This window comes from Aulonocara stuartgranti (assembly GCF_965226115.1).
Source record: "Aulonocara stuartgranti genome assembly, chromosome: 9".
Taxonomy (NCBI): Eukaryota; Metazoa; Chordata; class Actinopteri; order Cichliformes; family Cichlidae; genus Aulonocara; species Aulonocara stuartgranti.
The window spans coordinates 35899746-35918168 of NC_138960.1; the positions used below are offsets into that span (position 1 = coordinate 35899746).

The window sequence follows — 18423 nt, forward strand, 5'->3', positions numbered from 1 at the left end:
ATTACATGGGTGGGAACTAGTGTGTTAGCGCAGTTAGCTCGTTAACGTGTTGGCCGTCCAGCCCCATGCACGGGGCGATTGGTGGTAGCTCGTTAACGGAGATTTGCCGTGTTGTGGCGTTAACGTCATTTCAACGAGATTAACCTGAAAGCACTAGTGGGAACACGACGAATATGACTGCACATTTACACCGACATCATCCTAGTGCAAAGACAAAAACAACAAGCATGCTACTAACTTTAGCCGAGTCATTTAGACAGCTGTTAGCACATGATTCTCCTTATGCTGCTGAGAATATAGCCCAGAAGAAGCGGATAGTATAGCTTTTATTTTGGAAAGAGACATTTCTCTGTAATAAACTCTCTTTTCCAAAGATGAGTGATTCCTCAATCAGATACAGGGCTCGCAATATCGCTAGCCCGACGTCCCGGAGCTAGCGATTTTTCTATCTCTGCCCTGCCCGTCGGGCTATTGTAGGAAGCAAAAATATATGTCAATGCTTTTGCATTCTTTCAGAAATGTAGCTGGGTAATTATGTCATTGGCATCGGTGAGCCACTGTCAATATGTGACATATTGAAATCGCGTTTGAATTTGCGCTTGTTTTTTGCTTTCACTTTGCAATCGTGAACTGTGTATAGAGAGCGACAGCACTGATCTGTGAGTGATGATAATTTGTGCACCAATTCCTCTGACATCGTCTTATTAATCGTTAGCTTACTATGCAAACATGACAAGTGAAATCTCCCGCAGCTTAAACATGTGAGAGGTTGATTGCGCAGAGAATCGCTGAGCTTATGTGAGTGCATGTGTAAAAGCAGCAGGATATATATTTTAGTTCTGCTGAGCCAAATAAGACAGGTCAGGGTGAAGAAGTGACAGCCAAAGAAAAGCTTACCACAAAACGGAAAAGTTATGACAAATCAGACTATAAGGCAAAAAGAAAGTGCAGCTTTATGGTTTCATGGACAAAAGAATTTCTGTGGCTGCAATATGACGAGCTAAATAACCAGGGCTGCACATAAGTGGTCCGCAGGTGCGCATTCGCTGTCAAAATAAAAAACGGGCACAAGATAAGAAATTGCAACGCGTGTTTGCGTACATACGATTTTCAGGAGGACAGACATTTGTTTAGAACTCTTAAAGATGTCGAAGAAGCTCCTTTAAGCAATTACTGTGATGTTCCTCCACCTCCAAAGAAATGTCAGGAGTCCGAACCACAAAAGAAGCGCGTATTCTCGGAAAAGTAGTTGCAGGAGGTGAGCTGGCTTCAAACAAATGATGAACGCACAGAGATGTGGTGCGGGATGTGCCGCGAAAATTTAATAAATGACAAATTAAAAAGGCATCAACATTTTTTTTTGTATCGAAAAAATATTGAACCGTGACACCAAAGTATCGAACCGAACCGTGAATTTTGTGTATCGTTGCACCCCTAATATGTACATATATGAAATTCTTTCTAACTGTTCTTTTAACCTTGAAACATAAAGGCCTGTGGTTGAAACAAACATGCGCACACACAAACACATATAAGCTGTTTGGATTATAAACACTGAATGATTTCAAGTAAAAAATCCAACACACATATCTTTTATTTGTTATTTAGGCTGAGCATCTGCAGTTTGTCACAGATCAGCTGTGTTTATCTGACCTCAGCTCTGAAGTCCAACCCCTCCCATCTGAAACATCTGGACCTGTGTCACAATTACAAGCTGCAGGATTCAGGAGTAAAGCAGTTGTGTGGTTTTCTGCAGAGTCCATACTGCAGACTGGAAACTTTGAGGTCAGTCACCATGTTGTGTGTGGATGTACATGATAAAAACATTGTGGTGGCATTAAACTGCAGATGTAGCCCTTCATGTAGAGTAGGCCCATTATGGCAAAATCTGATTATCTAACAAAATATTCATTATAAAAAAGCACCATGCAACCATGCAAGTTAAAAGAAATCAGAAAGAAAGTAAGGAGGAGGTGGTGAGGGACACAGGGTCGTCTGGTTTGGAGTTAGGCCTGAACTATAGCAGCTGTTTCTGACCACAGGCGACCAGTGGTCCCTGTTGGCCCACAGCTTCTGGTGGGGCTGGTCAAGATTAAAGTCAGTTTCTAGTGTTATGAAAGTGTCTCTTTTTTAATTTGGCTAAATCACTGGGCCATAACCATACTGTGGACCATTCACTCTTAATTAAACAGCCATGAGCATGGAAAACAGACAAATCCTAATTTCTCTGACACTCATTAGTATATCTGAGAATAAAAAGCAGTGAAACCACACGATCATAAGCAAAGATGAGAAGCAAACTGAACAGGTTAGATAAACACAGACCAGTATAGAGTCTTTGGTCCAGACTGGAACAGCTGTGTGCCCAGTTTGAGCTCTCTTCAGTGCTGTGACCTGACAGACCCAGAGGGGCCATCACATCACATTTAGAAGCTCCCCTGATGGAGCCACAACACATGTCCAATACTTAGTCTGTCTTGTTGGACCAACTGGAAGAAATGATTCAAGGACTTAGTCACAGAACAGAGATTCAAATCTCCAAAATCCAACTGGCTGCATCAGGACATATAGTCTGAAACTCTGCACAGTTTCCTGTTTGAAACTGCTTCCTGTTGGCTTCAGCTGTTTGGAGTTTCCATTTTCTGAACTTCTACATTCTGAAGCTTCTTCAGCTCTGAACAGATGATGAAACACTGAATGATTTCAAGCACTTTGTCTAATAAACATAAGTGATTTCAGTTGTTATTTAGAGTTATTTAATAAACTTGTGCTTTATTTTTCCTCCGCGTTTTTCTAAACTCATCTTTTCTTTATGCAGATTGGAGTACTGTTTTATATCAGCTGTTGGCTGTGAATATCTGCACTCAGCTCTGACATTCAACCCTACCCATCTGCGAGAGCTGGAGCTGAGAGGAAACAACCTGCAGGATCTACATGTGAAGCGATTGTCTGATCTTGTAGAGAATTCACACTATAGCCTGGAAACTCTGAGGTCAGTAAATGGTTGTAGTCAGTCAATGTTGCTTCAGTGGTAATGTATTAAACATGGTTAACTTCTCTAGTAATGAAGTGTGAACAAGTTTGTTGTGGACGTACCATATTTTCCGCACTATAAGGCACACTTAAAATCCTTTAATTTTCTCAAAAATCAACAGTGTGCCTTATGTATGAATTCTGGTTGTGCTTACTGACCTCGGACCGATTTCATGTGCTACACGGCGCTCAAAAATCTGTCAAAAATATTTAAGTACGACTTTGGTAAGAGATGAAGCCGCACTGCTTGATGGATTGTTGGACCATTACAGCTACTGTAGTCAGGAGCCTCGTGGAGGAATCTGGGTCCTAAACTCCGTCTTCTTCAGGTCCCAAAAGCCAATCGAACAGTGCGGCATCACTGAGAGTTACAAACTGTCTAAATTCTTTCATCTTTAATAAAATGATCAGTGTTGCTGCTTTACCAGGTGTAACAATTAAGTTTAACATCCAGGCATCCGTGAAAACAGGATTCATTAAATTTAACGGAGTTAGAAGTTAGCAGGAAGTTAGCTCGCTAGCTTCCACCTAAACATGATATACCATGTTCTGACTGAGAGATTTCTGAAACAATTCAAACGTACAGCTCTGCTGTCACTTCCAACATAAATGAAGACAGAAAACTAAACAGCAGTGACGTTTGTAGGGTTACTGAAGTTTTTTCAAGTCTTTTCAAGGTTTGAAAGTGCTTGAATTTCAGATATGGTGCTTAAAAGTGCTTGAAAGTGTAACTGTATTTCATTCACCATAAATAACTATCTGATTCAATAGTTTTCTTATCAGATAGAAAAATAAAATGAGTTGCAAACTGTAAAAGCAAAATTTCCCCGCCTGGGCTGCCTTGCGCCTCTGTCTGGGTTTTTTGGGGGTTTTTTATTTCCTGTCCCGTTTGGCTCTTTTGCATCAGAATTATTGTCTAAAGGCGAAGAAAGAGGCCCAACGGATTTGCTTTACCAAATTGACCATCCCAGCCTTATTGGAAAGATACGGGACAGATTTGACTGGGGAAAAGAAAGGGGAGAAAGAAAGAGAGAAAAAAACAGTGGGGAAGAGGGACGGGGATAAAGGGCAAAAAACAAAAACCAACAAAATAAGCAGACAAAAAATACATCTATCAATCACCTGGATCACCTGTTGAGAAAGAAAAACGAAAACAAGCAGAAGAAGACGAGAGCAATACAATAAACAACATCATGATGATCTATGGGAATATAACAGTAAATACTAAATGTTAAACATTATTGTGCAGCATGTAATATCGACAGCGCACAGTGTGCTTTGAGGTAGGAGCCAAAAAGGGTGTAGTTTGTGTGTGTGAGCACCCGTGTGTACACCTGTGAGCATGGACGCGCTTGTTCTTAAAAGGTTCCTACATGTAATGATCTGATCTCCCGTGTTTTAAATGCACCTTAGAACAACACGCAGCAACACTACACATGAGCGAGAGGAGGGAGGTTTGGGGTCTTCACACACCGCTGTTCTCTGCTAGCCATCGGGGTGGGGGAGCTTGAAGGAGGTGTTGGCCTGGGGCGGTCTGCTTGCCTCCACCCCGGGGGAAAGGGTAACATCTCCTGGGTCTAGGTGCCGTTTCCCCCTCCAGGGGTGAGGGTACCTGGACCCGGGGTATAGAGTTTGTTTGGGGAGTGTGATTGTGTGTACAGTGTCCATGTATGTCAGTCCCTACGTTGGGTGAGTGCTGAGTATTTGTATATGTGTGCATGAGGGTGGGAATGCATGTTTGTGTCTGTGTGTGCCTGTTTGTCTGTGTTTATATGTCAGGTCGGGTCTTAGACTCCACCTCTCTGGGAACTGCCAGGCCCTCCAAAGTGTGGAGGCCTATCTCCCCTCACCACACTCCCTGCCGGTGGCTGATGCCCTCAGGGGTCGGTGCATTGGTGGTTCTTTGTGTCCGGGGCTGGGCGCTCAGGTATGTACCAGCTCACTCCTGGTGACTACTTGGCGGGGCCTGGTGCCTGTTGCTCGGTCAGGCCTCTTCCGGGGTGCGGGGGGCCCTCGGGCCTCCGGCCTGTGGGCCTGTGGCTCGGTTCACTCTGGCACAGCTGGCTGCCGGCAGAGCCGGCGGGCACGCCACTGCAGCCTCCTTTGGCTTCTGCTCCGTGGCTACTGGGTGACGCCTCGTCTGGGGATCCTCAGCCCTTCCCATGAGGGTGGCATGGATGCCCCTCCGGTGCTCCTCCTTGGGCTCTCGCACGCTGGGGCCTCTGGATGTCTGGGGCCTGGATCTCCTCCATGCCTGCTTCATGCCCTGAGGGACGGGGCTATGGCTCTCTACATCCTCTAGCAGATCATTACATGGGGAAACCTTTTGAATACAAGCGCGCTGATCCACACAGGTGTGCACACGGATGTTCACTGTTCATAGACATAAACTACACCTCTATTGGCTGCTATTTCCAAGCACATTGTGCGCTGTTGGTCCTGCTTGCTACACAACAACATTCAATATTTAGTATTTACTGCTGTTTACACTTAGATAGATTAACGTGATGGTGTTGTGTTTAGTATGTTGCTCTGTTGTTTTTGCTTGTTTTCTCTTCTTTCTCTCAACGGGTGATCCAGGAGATTTTTTTTCTTTCTCTTTTTAAGTTTCCTTTCTCACTGTCCCTCTTCCCTTCTGTTTTTCTTTTCCTTTATCTGTCTTTCTCCCTTTCCTATCCCTCAGTCATGTCTGTCCCGTCTGTAACAACTGAAAATTAAATTAAATTAAAAAAAAAAAAACCATTGTCTGTAGCAAACACAAAACACAGGAAAATGTGTTAAAGAGTGAAAAAAAAAAACCGAAAAAACAAAAATGTGTTTATCGTCAGCACCTGCACGTTAAACTACTTAAACATTATAAATATCTTCAAGCTCACACTGAGGCCTGTGGTTCACTATCAGCCACTGATAGTGTTGGGAAGGTTACTTTTAAAATGTATTCCATTACAGAATACAGAATACATGCCCCAAAATGTATTCTGTAACGTATTCTGTTACGTTACTCAATGAGAGTAACGTATTCTGAATACTTTGGATTACTTAATATATTACCATGCTACATGAATGTACTATTACTGTGTGATTTATTACTATTACTGAAGGTTACTCGTCATACCAACGAGATGTTTAAATCTTAATATAAACGAGTAACAGTGGGTGGACATTAGGTAAGGCTGCACTTTTTGCAGTGATCTCGTGTAGAAAACTATTTGTGCGTATATAAAACAGGTCAGCGGCTCCGAACCGTAGTAAAGGGACCTCTGGCTAATACGTCGGGTTCGTGTCGGCTCGTAGCTGAAAAATAGCTTTACTTTGTTGTCTGGGTCAACTTTGCTAGCGAGAGACAGAGAGAGGCGTTGAAAGGCTGCTGCAACGGAGCTTATTGTTTCAGAGGAAAACAGGAACACCGTGTACAGTCGAGTCTTGATAGCTTACTTACAGCTAGGCTACACTGCCCAAGGCTACATTCTTTAGGGCTGTGCCTGTAACACTCTGCCTATTGCCTTCATATTAAATAATTTTTTGAACAATAATTTTTCATTATGTGGACCACAAGTAGGGGTGACATGGGCTGCAAGACTGAGATAAATGTGCTGGAAAAGCTTGAAATGGGACATTGAAAGTGCTTAAAAAGTGCTTGAATTTGACCCTGAAAAAAGCGTATGAACCCTATCTCTGGAAACACTCGTTTATCTCCTCTGCTCTTCCTCCTTCTCTCTGCAGGTGGTGATGATGGTAAACAGGACGGTGTGTGTGCTGAGAGGAGCAGCTGTGTCCTGATGATCCAGAGAGGTTGAAGCAGCAGCAGCTTGTGTGTAGAGACGCTCTGACTGGGCCATGTTACTGGGAGGTGGAGAGGAGAGCTTCATCCAGCAGTGACTGACAGAGGAATGAAGTGCAGATGACTGTCAGTGCTGCAGAGTGAACTGCTCTGAGAACAGCTCCACTGTCAGACACAATGTAGAGTCCAGCATCATCCCTGTGTGTCCCTCTGGATCTGACAGGATCATCAGTGTATCTGGACTGCTCTGCTGCTGCTCTGTCCTTCTACAGTCTCTGCACAGTCTCTGTCTCACTCTGGCTTCAGACCCTCCTGGATCAAACTCACCAGGAAAGGTTTCAAACATCACTGATTAATAAACATAATGTTTTTATAAGATTGATGTCACGTTTTCATGTTTGTGTGCAGTTTCACTGTTTTTTTTATTAGAAATAATTAAATTGTTGCTTAAATTTATACAAAATGTCAGAAATCTGCACTGACATGAAGGTATAACTGGACATCTTTGACTACAGTTTGTTTTTGCCTTGTTTGGTTTCAGTGTTTTCAGCTCAGCCTCACGTGTCTGAATTTACAGCCATGTTTCATTGACATGTGTAGTAACACAACTGATCTGAAATCACACAAAAACATAAAATCCTAGTAGTACTTATATTTTACTGTAAAAAACACAAACATGTTTACTGAATGATTTTAATAACTATATTCATACAAATATAGATGTTAAGTTTTGAAAATGATGATTTTCCCAAACTAAACGTGACGATTCAGAAAAAAACACTGGGTCTGCTCTTTTATCATGACTGGTTTTAGTGGCCGATCAGTAACATTTACAAACTGGTGTGTAGTTTAAAGTCTGAACTTTCAACAGGAGTTAAAACACAGACTCAGCGTGGCTGCAGCTCGTTGCTGTGTCAGATTAAATCCGTCATGTGACCTGGAGGCGTGTCCATGGACCTCAGATAACGCTCACCTTTATTCCATTTCCACACTGTCCCTGTGTGAAGTCCGCCCATAGTGCTGATTCAACATGTGCTCTGGCACCATCGTAGGCCTCGTTGCTACTGACAACAACAAATAAACCCTGTCCACTCTATTGGCTGAGCCACGTTGAACCATGTCGGTCTGTGACGTGAACTAAAGGGTTTGGGTGAACTGTCCCTTTAAAAGCACGAACACGGAGTCTGCGCTGAGGAGGAGGAGGAGCCTGTGGGCTGTGTCACTAAGCGTTGGACCCCTCCTCCTCCTGTGTGGTTCCTCGCGCTCATGGCCTCCGCTCCGCGCGCTCCTCTCTACCTGGGCCTTGACTTGAGCACGCAGCAGGTAACAGCACCTCACCTGTCCCTCCTTCACCTGCGCGGAGTCTGCTGTGACATGCTGTCCACGTGCACGTAGCAGTAAAATAACGGACTTTAGTGCGCAGGCGCAGAACGTGGAGACGGCGGAAGGTTTGATTTGTTGTCTCAGCTGGACTCCGTACTCTCGTACGGAGTCCAGCTGATCGGATAGGTTTTGACCCGCGTGCACTCGCAGATTGAAACAGGTCGATGACGTCAGAAGCTGTCACAGAGCTGCTGACGTCCGGTACGTTTCCAATAATCAGTAAGAGGAAATGAAGCTGATCAGTGAATCTGAGCTCATAAAGCCTAAGATGCTATTTCAGGTGTTTAAGCTGCCGTCAGTGACGTGGCCGATAACCTGTCAGCGTCTCTGTGAACAGGATGACGTCATTTTCCTTCATTTATCCCTGAAAAGTCTGAGTGACAGTAAAAATGTCAGTTTTCACACGGATGTGTCCGAGACAGCAGCAGGAAGTACAACAATTATCAGATCCTAGTTGTATAAAGACAGCGAGCACCTCCAGCTGCACCATCCTCTTCTTCACTTCATTCATCGCTTATATAAATCATTCTTTTTCTTTACAACCACTAAAACTTTCATCAGCTCAACTTCATGAAACAATGAAACAGGAACAGTCCCTTCAAAGTAAAAGTCCTGCGGAGCTTCAACGGTTCAGATGAAGGTTCGTCCGTGGTTTCCTGAAACAGTCTGAAACATTTCCTCCTAACATGTGACATCAGCGCCCCCTCCACTGCACTTTAAACCCAGGTTTACCGTCCAATCAGCAGCTCTGTCTTTACTCTGCTCCTCTTCATGTCTTCCTGAAGCTGAAGGCGGTGGTCATCGATGGAGAGCTGCGTGTGGTTCATCAGAGCGGCGTGCAGTTTGACGCCGAGCTGCCCGAATTCAGGTATAGATCATATAAACCTGACAGCATCAGCTGGAAGGCTTCATGAGTCACACTCACACCTGTCAGGGTGACTGGCAGGCTTTTATTGTGAAAGGATTCCAGCCACTGTCTTATTTTGAAAGTCTGACAGTTCAGGTGTGTTTGTTGCTCTCAGGACTCAGGGAGGAGTTCATATCCACACTGACAGACTCACTGTCACCTCACCTGTGCTCATGTGGGTCAAGGTGAGACACACACACAGTAACACACACAGCTGTTAAACTATTAACTCACGCTGAGGTTCATCAGCTGACTGCTGACCTGTGTTTGTGTCTCTGTGATTGGCTATTCCCCACCTCCAGGCTCTGGACCTGCTATTGGACAAGATGAAGAGGGCGGGGCTTGACTTCTCCCGTGTCAGAGCGCTGTCAGGCAGCGGTCAGGTGATGGTTAAAGTTAGACTTTGGCATAAATGTCCAATAATTTGTGAAGCATGAACAGGACGGGTGCTGCAGTATGAGCAGAAATATGTGGACACCTGGACAGGTGTGACTCTGTGCTTATTACCGTGCTGCCTCCACTCGTGCTGAGGGAAACAGGAAGTTCAGACAGTTTGTGCTGTCAGCTGATCCACAGTACAAAGTTCTCCTGGTGCAGTATGAACTTACTCAAATGTTGATGTTCTCAGGTGCAAATTTAAAGTGAACAGCTTGTTTAACACAGGAGAACCAGGAGTGTCCGCATACTTTTGATCACAGCGCAGATGTCATATTAAACCTTCTGTTTTTATGAACTCAGTCTTGTTTCTGTTTTTAGCAGCAAACACTAAAAACAAATTTCCACTAAAATCTGGAGAAGAATGAGTGGAGTGTGGTGGGAAGTTTCCTGAGACAGAGTCAGTTTCCTCACGAAGTGCTTCAGTGTACATGACAGCATCGTGTCACACTAACTGCACGACTTCCCATCAGCACGTGTGACTCGGAGTAAATCCTGAAGCACTTTTGTGCTCGCTAAACATTTACCTGCTGAAATCAAAGCTGCTGAGTGATGTGCAGCTCAGAGGGAGCTGCTCACTGGGTGTCCACATACTTCTGATCATATAGCACACTGCCATCACCTGGCAGGAGGCGGGAACCAGCCTGTAAAATTTGAAGAAAAGTGAATGGAGTCTGGTTGACTTGTGTTGTCTCTCAGCAACATGGCAGCGTGTTCTGGAGGAGAGGAGCGTCTGAGACTCTGAAACATCTGGACCCGGACCAGGACCTGCACCAGCTGCTGCAGGTGTGTGTGTGTGTGTGTGTGTGTGTGTGTGTGTGGTTAAATGCTGACTCGGGTGTGCTGCTGCGTCCTCAGGACAGCTTCTCGGTGTCGGACAGTCCGGTGTGGATGGACTCGAGCAGCACTCAGCAGTGTGAGGACCTGCAGGCAGCAGCAGGAGGCGCTCTGAGGCTGGCGGAGATCACCGGATCCAGAGCCTACGAGGTCCAGCTGTGCCACATCTGTGTGTGTGTGTGTGTGTGTGTGTTAAAGAGCTTTAAAGGACGCGTCCGTGTGTTTGCAGCGTTTCACAGGAAACCAGATCGCCAAGCTGCATCAGACCCGAGCGGAGGAGTTCCAGGACACCGAGGTGAGAGCGTCACTGCACCTGCACAGTCCCACCTCCAGCTGTTTCCTCACACCTGATGAACGTGTGTGTTTTTGGTTTCAGAGGATCTCATTGGTCAGCAGCTTTGCCGCCTCTCTCTTCCTCGGTGGTTACGCTGCCATCGACTACAGCGACGGTACGGTTTGTGTGGCTCGTCGCTCTCTGAGGGTCTCGCACCCATCAGCTAATCAATGAACCCACTGATCGATTGTTCAGGCTCAGGGATGAATCTGCTGGACATCAGGACCAGAAACTGGTCTGAGATCTGCCTGCAGGCCACCGCTCCTCACCTGGACCAGCTGCTGGGAGCTCCACTGCCCTCCACATCTGTGCTGGTAAGCAGGGGAGCCTCCAGAATATTTTCATGGGGTGGCCACACGGGGGCCACTAAAAGTATTCAGGTGTCACAGCAAAAACAGAATTTACAGTTTTATTATAAATATGATAAAATAGGTTATTTGAGAAATATGTCAAAAAAGAGAAACAGAGAAGATTTATATGTGTAGTTAATTTCCAGCTATATCACTGAATATGGATACACATGAAAACCACAGAGCCAAGTCCACCATCTTTATATTTTACATGCTGTAGTGGCACTTTGGGAGCATTTCAAGTTGCTATACATCAATACAACCATTACAGCCCCAATTTTAATAATATTTGTGCATTAAGTTCATAGTAATTACATAAATTGCAAAAAAGTGCAATAAACTACAAACAAATTGAAAATCATTTTTGGTTTTTTTAACATATATTTCCAGTTGCAGAAATTTCAGAGGCTTATCCCTCAAAACTGTAAATACAAAAAAGTTGCACAAAAGTTTCCAGCCACAGGAAATTTATTTTGAGTGTCTTCAAAGTTTTATCTTTGAAATACACCAACTTTTATAAACTGCAGGAAAAATGAAAATGAATATTATAATGCAAATTTCTGAAGAAACCAGCAGTGCATTTTGAGTTCTGCATCCCAGAAACTATTCAGAAAGGCAGGAACTCAAACATTAATTTAAAAACACCAGCATGTCTTTGTAAACGCCCTAAAGGAAAAAAATACATTTTACGCGAAAACGACATCAGCTCCGGTTTCGGGCAGGTAACGTAGGAAGTGTTACGAACAGCTGATCAGATCAGCAAAGCCTGTTTCTGGAATATTATGTTTTTGTTGCTGCAAGTGCTTTTTACGCAACTTTTTGCAAAGCTATAAGTGGAAGGAAACCATGACCGAGGACAAGCTGAATGCAGAAGATGTAAGTACAACTCCTCCATATTGTTTATTTGATTTTATTTTCACTTGCTAAATAGGGGAGAAAGAAAGAGGGAAAGAAAAACAGCGGGGGAGAGGGACGGTGATAAAGGGCAAAAAACAAAAACCAACAAAATAAGCAGACAAAAAATCCATCTATCAATCACCTGGATCAAAGGGATAACAAGTTAATGTTTCCACTGATTGTGAGCTTTTTTGTGCTCATGATGGTCCGTGACATTCTGGTCTGCCTGTCTGCAGGGCCCCGTCTCCTCCTACTTTGTGCATCGGTACGGTTTCTCTGAGAGCTGCAGTGTGGTGGCGTTCACTGGAGACAACCCAGGTACATGTAAGATTATTGATGGTTAATCATTAGATTTGTTCCCCAACATCATGAAGTGTGACTGTTTAAACACAAACATCAGGCCTGTTTGAAAGAATCCTGCAAAGCTTGATCTCAGTGAGGTCATATGAGATGAACTTTATTTATCCTGAATGAGACAACAAACACAAGCTTCAACAAAACAGCTGAAATATGTTATAGAATAAATATGAAGTTAAACTAACAACCAGCATTTAATGAGATCATGTAAACATGTTACTTGTGCTGATGTGAACCTGTAGTCACACAGGTCCACATCAGCACTGCATGACAACCACAATAATGTGAAAATTAACTAAACATGTGGGTTATGATTCACCATGAAATTAAAGAGAAATCTAAAGCATGTAAAACAAATAAGCATAAATAAAAGTTCTACTAATATGAGAAATTAAATTAATAACAAAATAGAATAAAATAACATCATTAAACACAAAATTAATAAAGTGATATAAAAATAATGAATTGAAAACAATAAATAAATAAAAATAAAAAATGCTAAAACAGACGTGATTCAAATAAACTGAACGTGAAAAACGTTTGAATCAAACCTGTTTCTGTTTCAGCGTCGCTGGCAGGAATGAGGCTGCAGCCCGGAGACGTCGCCGTGAGTCTGACTCTGGCACACTTCCTGTCATCACGTCGGGTTACTGTGGCTGTTAATGTGTGTGTGTGTGTGTGTGTGTGTGTGTGTGTGTGTCCAGGTGAGTCTGGGGACCAGTGACACGGTGTTCCTGTGGCTGCAGCAGCCTCGTCCGGCTCTGGAGGGTCACGTCTTCTGTAACCCGGTGGAACAGCAGGAGTACATGGCTCTGCTGTGGTACACACACACACACACACACACACACACACACACACACACGCACACACACACACAAACAGGTGAGCTGTCAGGTGAGGGTTCAATGATGTCAAGAAAGTCAGAGGGAACCAGACTCCTCGATGCGTCCGCCATGTTGGTTAGGAAAGGGGGTGGAGCCAGAGACAGGCTGCAGTGTTTCAGGTGTTTTGTCATCAGCAGCTTCAAGAACGGGTCTCTGACGAGGGAGCGCGTCAGGAACGAGTGTGCTGGAGCATCATGGGAACTTTTCTCAGCAGCTTTGAGGGACACGCCGCTCGGAAACCATGGAAACATCGGTGAGGTTCATTTCACCTCATCATTTCCTGTCCTTGCTTCAGTTCCTTTCTTTTTCCTTACCTTCCTTCCTTCCTTGCTTCCTCTGTCTGATTCCTTGTGCTGTGTGTTTTCAGGCTTTTATTTTGAAACTATGGAGATCACTCCTCCTGTGATTGGTGTTCATCGCTTTGACTCTGCTGACTGTGAGGTCTGTGCACCAACATTTATCATGTTTCCATCTATTACAGTTTTTTCTGAATGCTTAAACCCTAACTGTGATTCCTGTAGCACAATCTCTAAAACTATTCAGACTTATAGCAAAACCACTCACTGAGTTTGCAAAACTAAAAGCACAAAAACTGCTTTGCACTCAGTTTGCAATTTTGTAACACACACTTTGCAAAACTGTAGGCACAATTCACTGCACAACACTCAATTACCAAATTTCCAACACACTCCTAGCAAAAGTATACACATGTATGGCTATCATTAACACTAATTTGCCAACTGTCTGGCACACTTTCACATGAGAAAACTTTTTTAGATAATTAGTTCACTTTGCAATCAGCCTAAGCACTATAATACAGGTAAGCTGTGTGTGCGGAGTACAATGGAGGGAGCAGAAAGAGTGAGAAGTAGAGGAGGCCGAGGAAGAGGACGTGGAGGTGAAGAAGTAGGATGAAGAGGACGACAAGGACAAGGAGGAGCAAGAGGAAGACGAGGAGGAGGGAGAGGAAGATGAGGAGGGGGGAGAGGAAGGGTAGGAAGAGTAAGAAATAGAATTGCTGATGACATCAGAGCTACAATAGTGGACCATGTAATCAACCGTGGAATGACCCTGAGGGTAGCTGGCCAACGGGTTCAGCCTAACTCGAGCCGCTACACTGTAGCAAGTACCATAAGGACATCTTGAAATGAGAATCGGTGAGTACAGTCACTTCGCACAAAGATTTGTAGCACTGCCATATGCCAATGAGAAACACACCAATACCATTGATGTAAAAATACGGAAATTGTTACTTTACAGAATTGCTAGATGACCAGATGCTGGGGCAGAGGAAGCATGTTCACTGCAGACCAAGTAACCCATATAGTCATTATGGCGATTGCAAATAATCCTATACTTGGAAATAAACACTTGTGTTTGTTTTGATGTGTGTGAATAAACACCAGTACTTGAAGTTTGGATCCCTCTATGCTTATGGATCTATGACAGAAGTATGAGCTCACACTGACATAGCCTACCTTGTGCACAGAGAAAGCAAAAGCCAGATGTGTTTTGTATTCATACCATCAGTGTGCAGTTGGCGCATTGTGTGCTTAGTAGATGATGGCTTGTGTGTACTGTTTGATACGGAAACACCATTTTTACGAAGGTGTGGAGAGTTAATCTAGCTGTGTTTGCTTTTGCAAGAGAACTACAATGTTTTGATTATTGGGTGACAGGTTTTCTTATTTGTGTGAAGAGTTTTGCAAAATTAGCCAATAGTTACAAAAAATGTGCTCAAGCAATCAGAAAAAACTGTAACACCCAGACTGTGGCACACCTGTCTCACCTGTTAAACCTGTTTCATGTGTCCCACCTGCAGGTGTCCTCGTTGAGTCCTCAGGTGGAGGTTCGGGCTGTGGTGGAGGGTCAGTTCCTGTCCAGGCGGCTTCATGCTGAGAGACTGGGATACTCCATCAGTAAGACCTCCTCAGACCTCACACGCTTCCATTTGTTGTTTGATTTTACTGTGTGAGGAAACTCGTGGATCACGCTCAGCTCTGATTACACGTTTTAAACCTGAGCCCTCGTTTCATACAGAAGTCTTTACACTGGTTCTGATTCTGAGCCAGAGCGCTGTAACTGTGACTGAGGTGACGGTAAAGCCGTCGTCCTCCTTAGATAAACCTTGAATGTCCTTTAAGTCTCAGCTGGGAGGACATTTTGTGTTTTCAGTTCCAGGAACCAGAGTTCTGGCGACGGGAGGAGCGTCATCGAATAAAGAGATCCTGCAGGTCTGTCTGAGGCTTTATTAGCACCCACATGCATAGACTGTATGTAAAAGATGGACATAGCCATAATGATGTCATCAAAGCAGCAGCATTTTTGTGAGTTTCAGAGGGAGAAGAGTCACTTCCTGTGGTCTCCTCCATAGGTGCTGTCTGACGTGTTCAACGCTCCGGTCTACACCATCGACCTGTCCGACTCCACTTGTTTGGGTTCAGCCTACAGAGCTCTACACGGTCAGTGTGCTCACAGCTTTTATTTTGAAAAACCCGCACTAGACTGCCTCATCTCTGAGCTCTGAGAGAGTTTCAGTTTGAAGAGAGAAGAGAAGGAGAGGACATAAAAGGAAAGGAAAGAAGGAGAGGAAGCAGACTGTTAGCAGCTGTTAGCAGACTGAATGTGGTCTAGTTGGCAGTTACTTGCAGTCTGTTAATAACTGACGTGAGAACTTTATGTGATTGGATAAAGCAGATGTTGACAAAGCGAATCAGAAAATGTTAATTCACAATACTATGGTATCATGAGATGTCTGTGGAGTCTCAGCTCAGCTGCATATATGCAGACTGTATACTTGGTCTCAGCCCGATGACCTGCAGTACTCTGGTGGCAGCCCTGATGGAGATGGCTGTGGTAGACACTTTGCTCATTGGTCTGTGGAAATGGAAACAGGGTTCTATATGTTTTGATTTCCTTTCACATGAATAAAAATATTTGGACCAAGTTCTTAAACTCAGGCAATTTCTTTACTTTGTCAGACCGCTCTGATGAAACATTACACTCAGGTCCATGAAAAAAGGGAAACTATGTCTACAAACAGAAAAACATGACTGATTCACAGCCTGCAGTGAGACCGTCTGACATCAGAACAGGAAAAAGGCAGATCAGTGAATTCTGCTTCAGGTGTTTGTGAAATATGGCTGTAAGAAGCTTCTGATTGGTCGATGTCTGGTTTCAGGCCTGGTGGCAGAATCCGGAGCGTCCTTCATTGATGTGGTGAAGAAAGCACCAGAACCACGACTGGTCGCCACCCCGCATCCGAAGGCGAAGGAGGTGAGGCGGCCACTGTATGATGATGCGTTGCTGGCCTCTGAAGCTGAACCGTGCAGCAGGTCTCTGAGGCAGCAGGAGCTTCATGAAACGTGCCCTCATAACCACAGAAACACGTTCTGCTCTCCAGCAGAGACCAACACCAGTGTTTCTGGGGACACATTAAGGTGACGGACTAGCTGCACATGTTACACACTAACAGTGAACAGCTAATCGTAAACACATACCTGCTGGATTTTATGTGTCATGTGATTCAAACACGCGTTACCTGCATGGTGATGAATCCTCCGCTTCTTTTAAACATGTCTCAGTCCTTCACATGTTTTACTTCCTGTCACTGCTGCAGCTGGTCCGTCACCTTAATGAAACCCCCGTGTTGGTCTCTGTGAGCTTCTGCAGCATTTTTCTGTTTGCTGCTATTTTCTTCAGCTGCAGTGTGTTTGAGCTCTCAGTGCCGTATGAATCAGGTCTAAAGCAACCTGCAGGACGCTGGAGTCCAAAGAACACACTGAACAAACTCAAAGTCTTACCAAGGACATTCGTCTTATTTCTAATCAAAATAATCTCATCACACTAAAAATAAGACACAATCAGGCACTGAGTAGCTGATTGGCAGACTTTTTCACTTATTCCAAGCAAAAAAAATTTGTATTAAGTGAAAAAAATCTGCCAGTGGAACAAGTGAAAATGATGTAGTTTCAAGATGCCCTTTCTAAAAACATGTTTTCTAAATCTTACTGAAATGTTACTCAGTAGCTGATTGTGTCTCATTTTAAATGTGATGAGATTATTTTGACTAGAAATAAGACAAATACACTTGGTTCAAGATCACAAGGTTGGTACAAGATTTTGAGTTTTTGCAGTGCAGGCTCTTGTCCCGTTCAGAGTTCCTCCACTTTCCTGTAAGTCAGTTTCCATCAAACAAACCTGTGAACACTCATTAAACTCACTCGCTGCTCACTCACTGACACACACGGACTCATCACACCTGACACAGCCTCCCACAAGTGTTTCCAAGATGGCCTCTAAGCGCTGAGATTAAGGTGCAGACATGCAGCGTGTTTGAAAAGTGTCTGTGATGTCTCAGATATAGCCCCGCCCTCTCTGTCAGGTCAGGAAGCAGAGGTGAGCTCAGGATTTCTTCCTCTGTTTTGTTTCAGATGTACGACGAGCTGCTGAAGCGCTACGTGCAATTGGAGGAGAGAGTTGTGCAGAAGAGCCACAGCTGAGCCTCAAACCGCCATCAGTGAAATCCCGCGACCGCCATTTTCTACTGAAGCCAGCTTTGAGTTTGACTTTTACACCAGTTTACCTGAAAAAAGATCAGAGTCATCACAGGAACCCTCAGCCACCTGAAGATGGGCTGCTCGCTTCGACTTCAGCCTGATTGGATCAACGACATCATCATCATGTCAAAGCCTGGTTGGAGGATAGCATTAACACAGCATCGTGTGATTTTATATGGGCGAGCAGATTTGCTCAGTCCACCAGCAGTGAAAGAGAAAAGAAGCTAAAATGATGAAACAGCCTGCGAGCCGTGACTGTGTCGCATTTAAAGCTCCAAAAATCTGAGATGAGAGCGATCGGCTGAAGAACGTCCACGTTAGTGCCAGCTGGGTCCTGCAGAGCAAAGTTTAACATCCCAAAGTTTTTCAGAGTCTTCTTTTCACTCGTGACAGGCCTGACATGTCTGTGACGTTTCTGACTGAAGCCCCTCCCACTGCTTCATCACCTGGATCCAGGTAGCGTTCGTTATTCACGTGTAATTTTTAGTGTACAGTCTGAAATAAAGTGAACGAGTTCGTGAACATGTGTTTGGTTTCTCTTGCTGGAAAAAAGAAAAAAGAAAAATTTGATCAAAAATATTAAAAATGTACATAATAAAATACAAATCAATTCAAAATAAAGTAAACAATTTATGAAATTATATTATAGACTAAATAAAATTTAAA

General features: G+C 44.0%; 2 protein-coding genes across 9 annotated transcripts in view; both read left to right on the forward strand.

Annotated features, from left to right (window-relative positions):
* LOC309714368 (NACHT, LRR and PYD domains-containing protein 12-like) overlaps positions 1-7190 on the forward strand; it is a 253157-nt gene extending 245967 nt beyond the window's left edge. For 5 of the 6 annotated variants that reach the window (XM_082546776.1, XM_082546773.1, XM_082546777.1 and 2 more), the window contains 3 exons: positions 1609-1785; positions 2819-2992; positions 6757-7190. In XM_082546776.1, the coding sequence (XP_082402902.1) occupies positions 1609-1785; positions 2819-2992; positions 6757-6763 (358 nt within the window). In that variant the 3' untranslated portion in view covers positions 6764-7190. Of the gene's footprint in view, positions 1-1608; positions 1786-2818; positions 2993-6756 lie in introns of those variants that run through there. The other variant, XM_082546778.1, reaches the window with a different exon arrangement.
* Positions 7191-7983: 793 nt separating this feature from the next.
* Positions 7984-18279, forward strand: xylb (xylulokinase homolog (H. influenzae)). Of its 3 annotated transcripts, none has more exons than XM_082546806.1 (19): positions 8007-8137; positions 8983-9065; positions 9220-9289; positions 9407-9487; positions 10239-10325; positions 10398-10526; positions 10606-10671; positions 10753-10825; positions 10906-11024; positions 12194-12275; positions 12881-12921; positions 13019-13134; positions 13336-13451; positions 13566-13639; positions 15021-15117; positions 15374-15432; positions 15573-15660; positions 16380-16474; positions 17632-18279. In XM_082546806.1, exons 1-19 carry the CDS (start codon positions 8081-8083, stop codon positions 17698-17700), a joined length of 1602 nt encoding a protein of 533 aa, XP_082402932.1. In that variant the 5' UTR covers positions 8007-8080; the 3' UTR covers positions 17701-18279. The 3 variants fall into 3 exon arrangements, with proteins under 3 accessions (XP_082402933.1, XP_082402932.1, XP_082402931.1); XM_082546805.1 differs by adding an exon at positions 8759-8837 and having other exon boundaries at positions 8038-8137; positions 10239-10526; XM_082546807.1 differs by having other exon boundaries at positions 7984-8137; positions 10239-10526.
* Positions 18280-18423: the final 144 nt, after the last annotated feature.

Excerpts from the sequence above, each read along its gene's own strand:
- xylb (XM_082546807.1), top strand. The coding sequence starts at position 8,081 with ATGGCCTCCGCTCCGCGCGCTCCTCTCTACCTGGGCCTTGACTTGAGC. Across the intron at positions 12,276-12,880 it reads GTTCACTGGAGACAACCCAG|CGTCGCTGGCAGGAATGAGG; the intron begins GTACATGTAAGA and ends TTTCTGTTTCAG. Across the intron at positions 12,922-13,018 it reads TGCAGCCCGGAGACGTCGCC|GTGAGTCTGGGGACCAGTGA; the intron begins GTGAGTCTGACT and ends GTGTGTGTCCAG.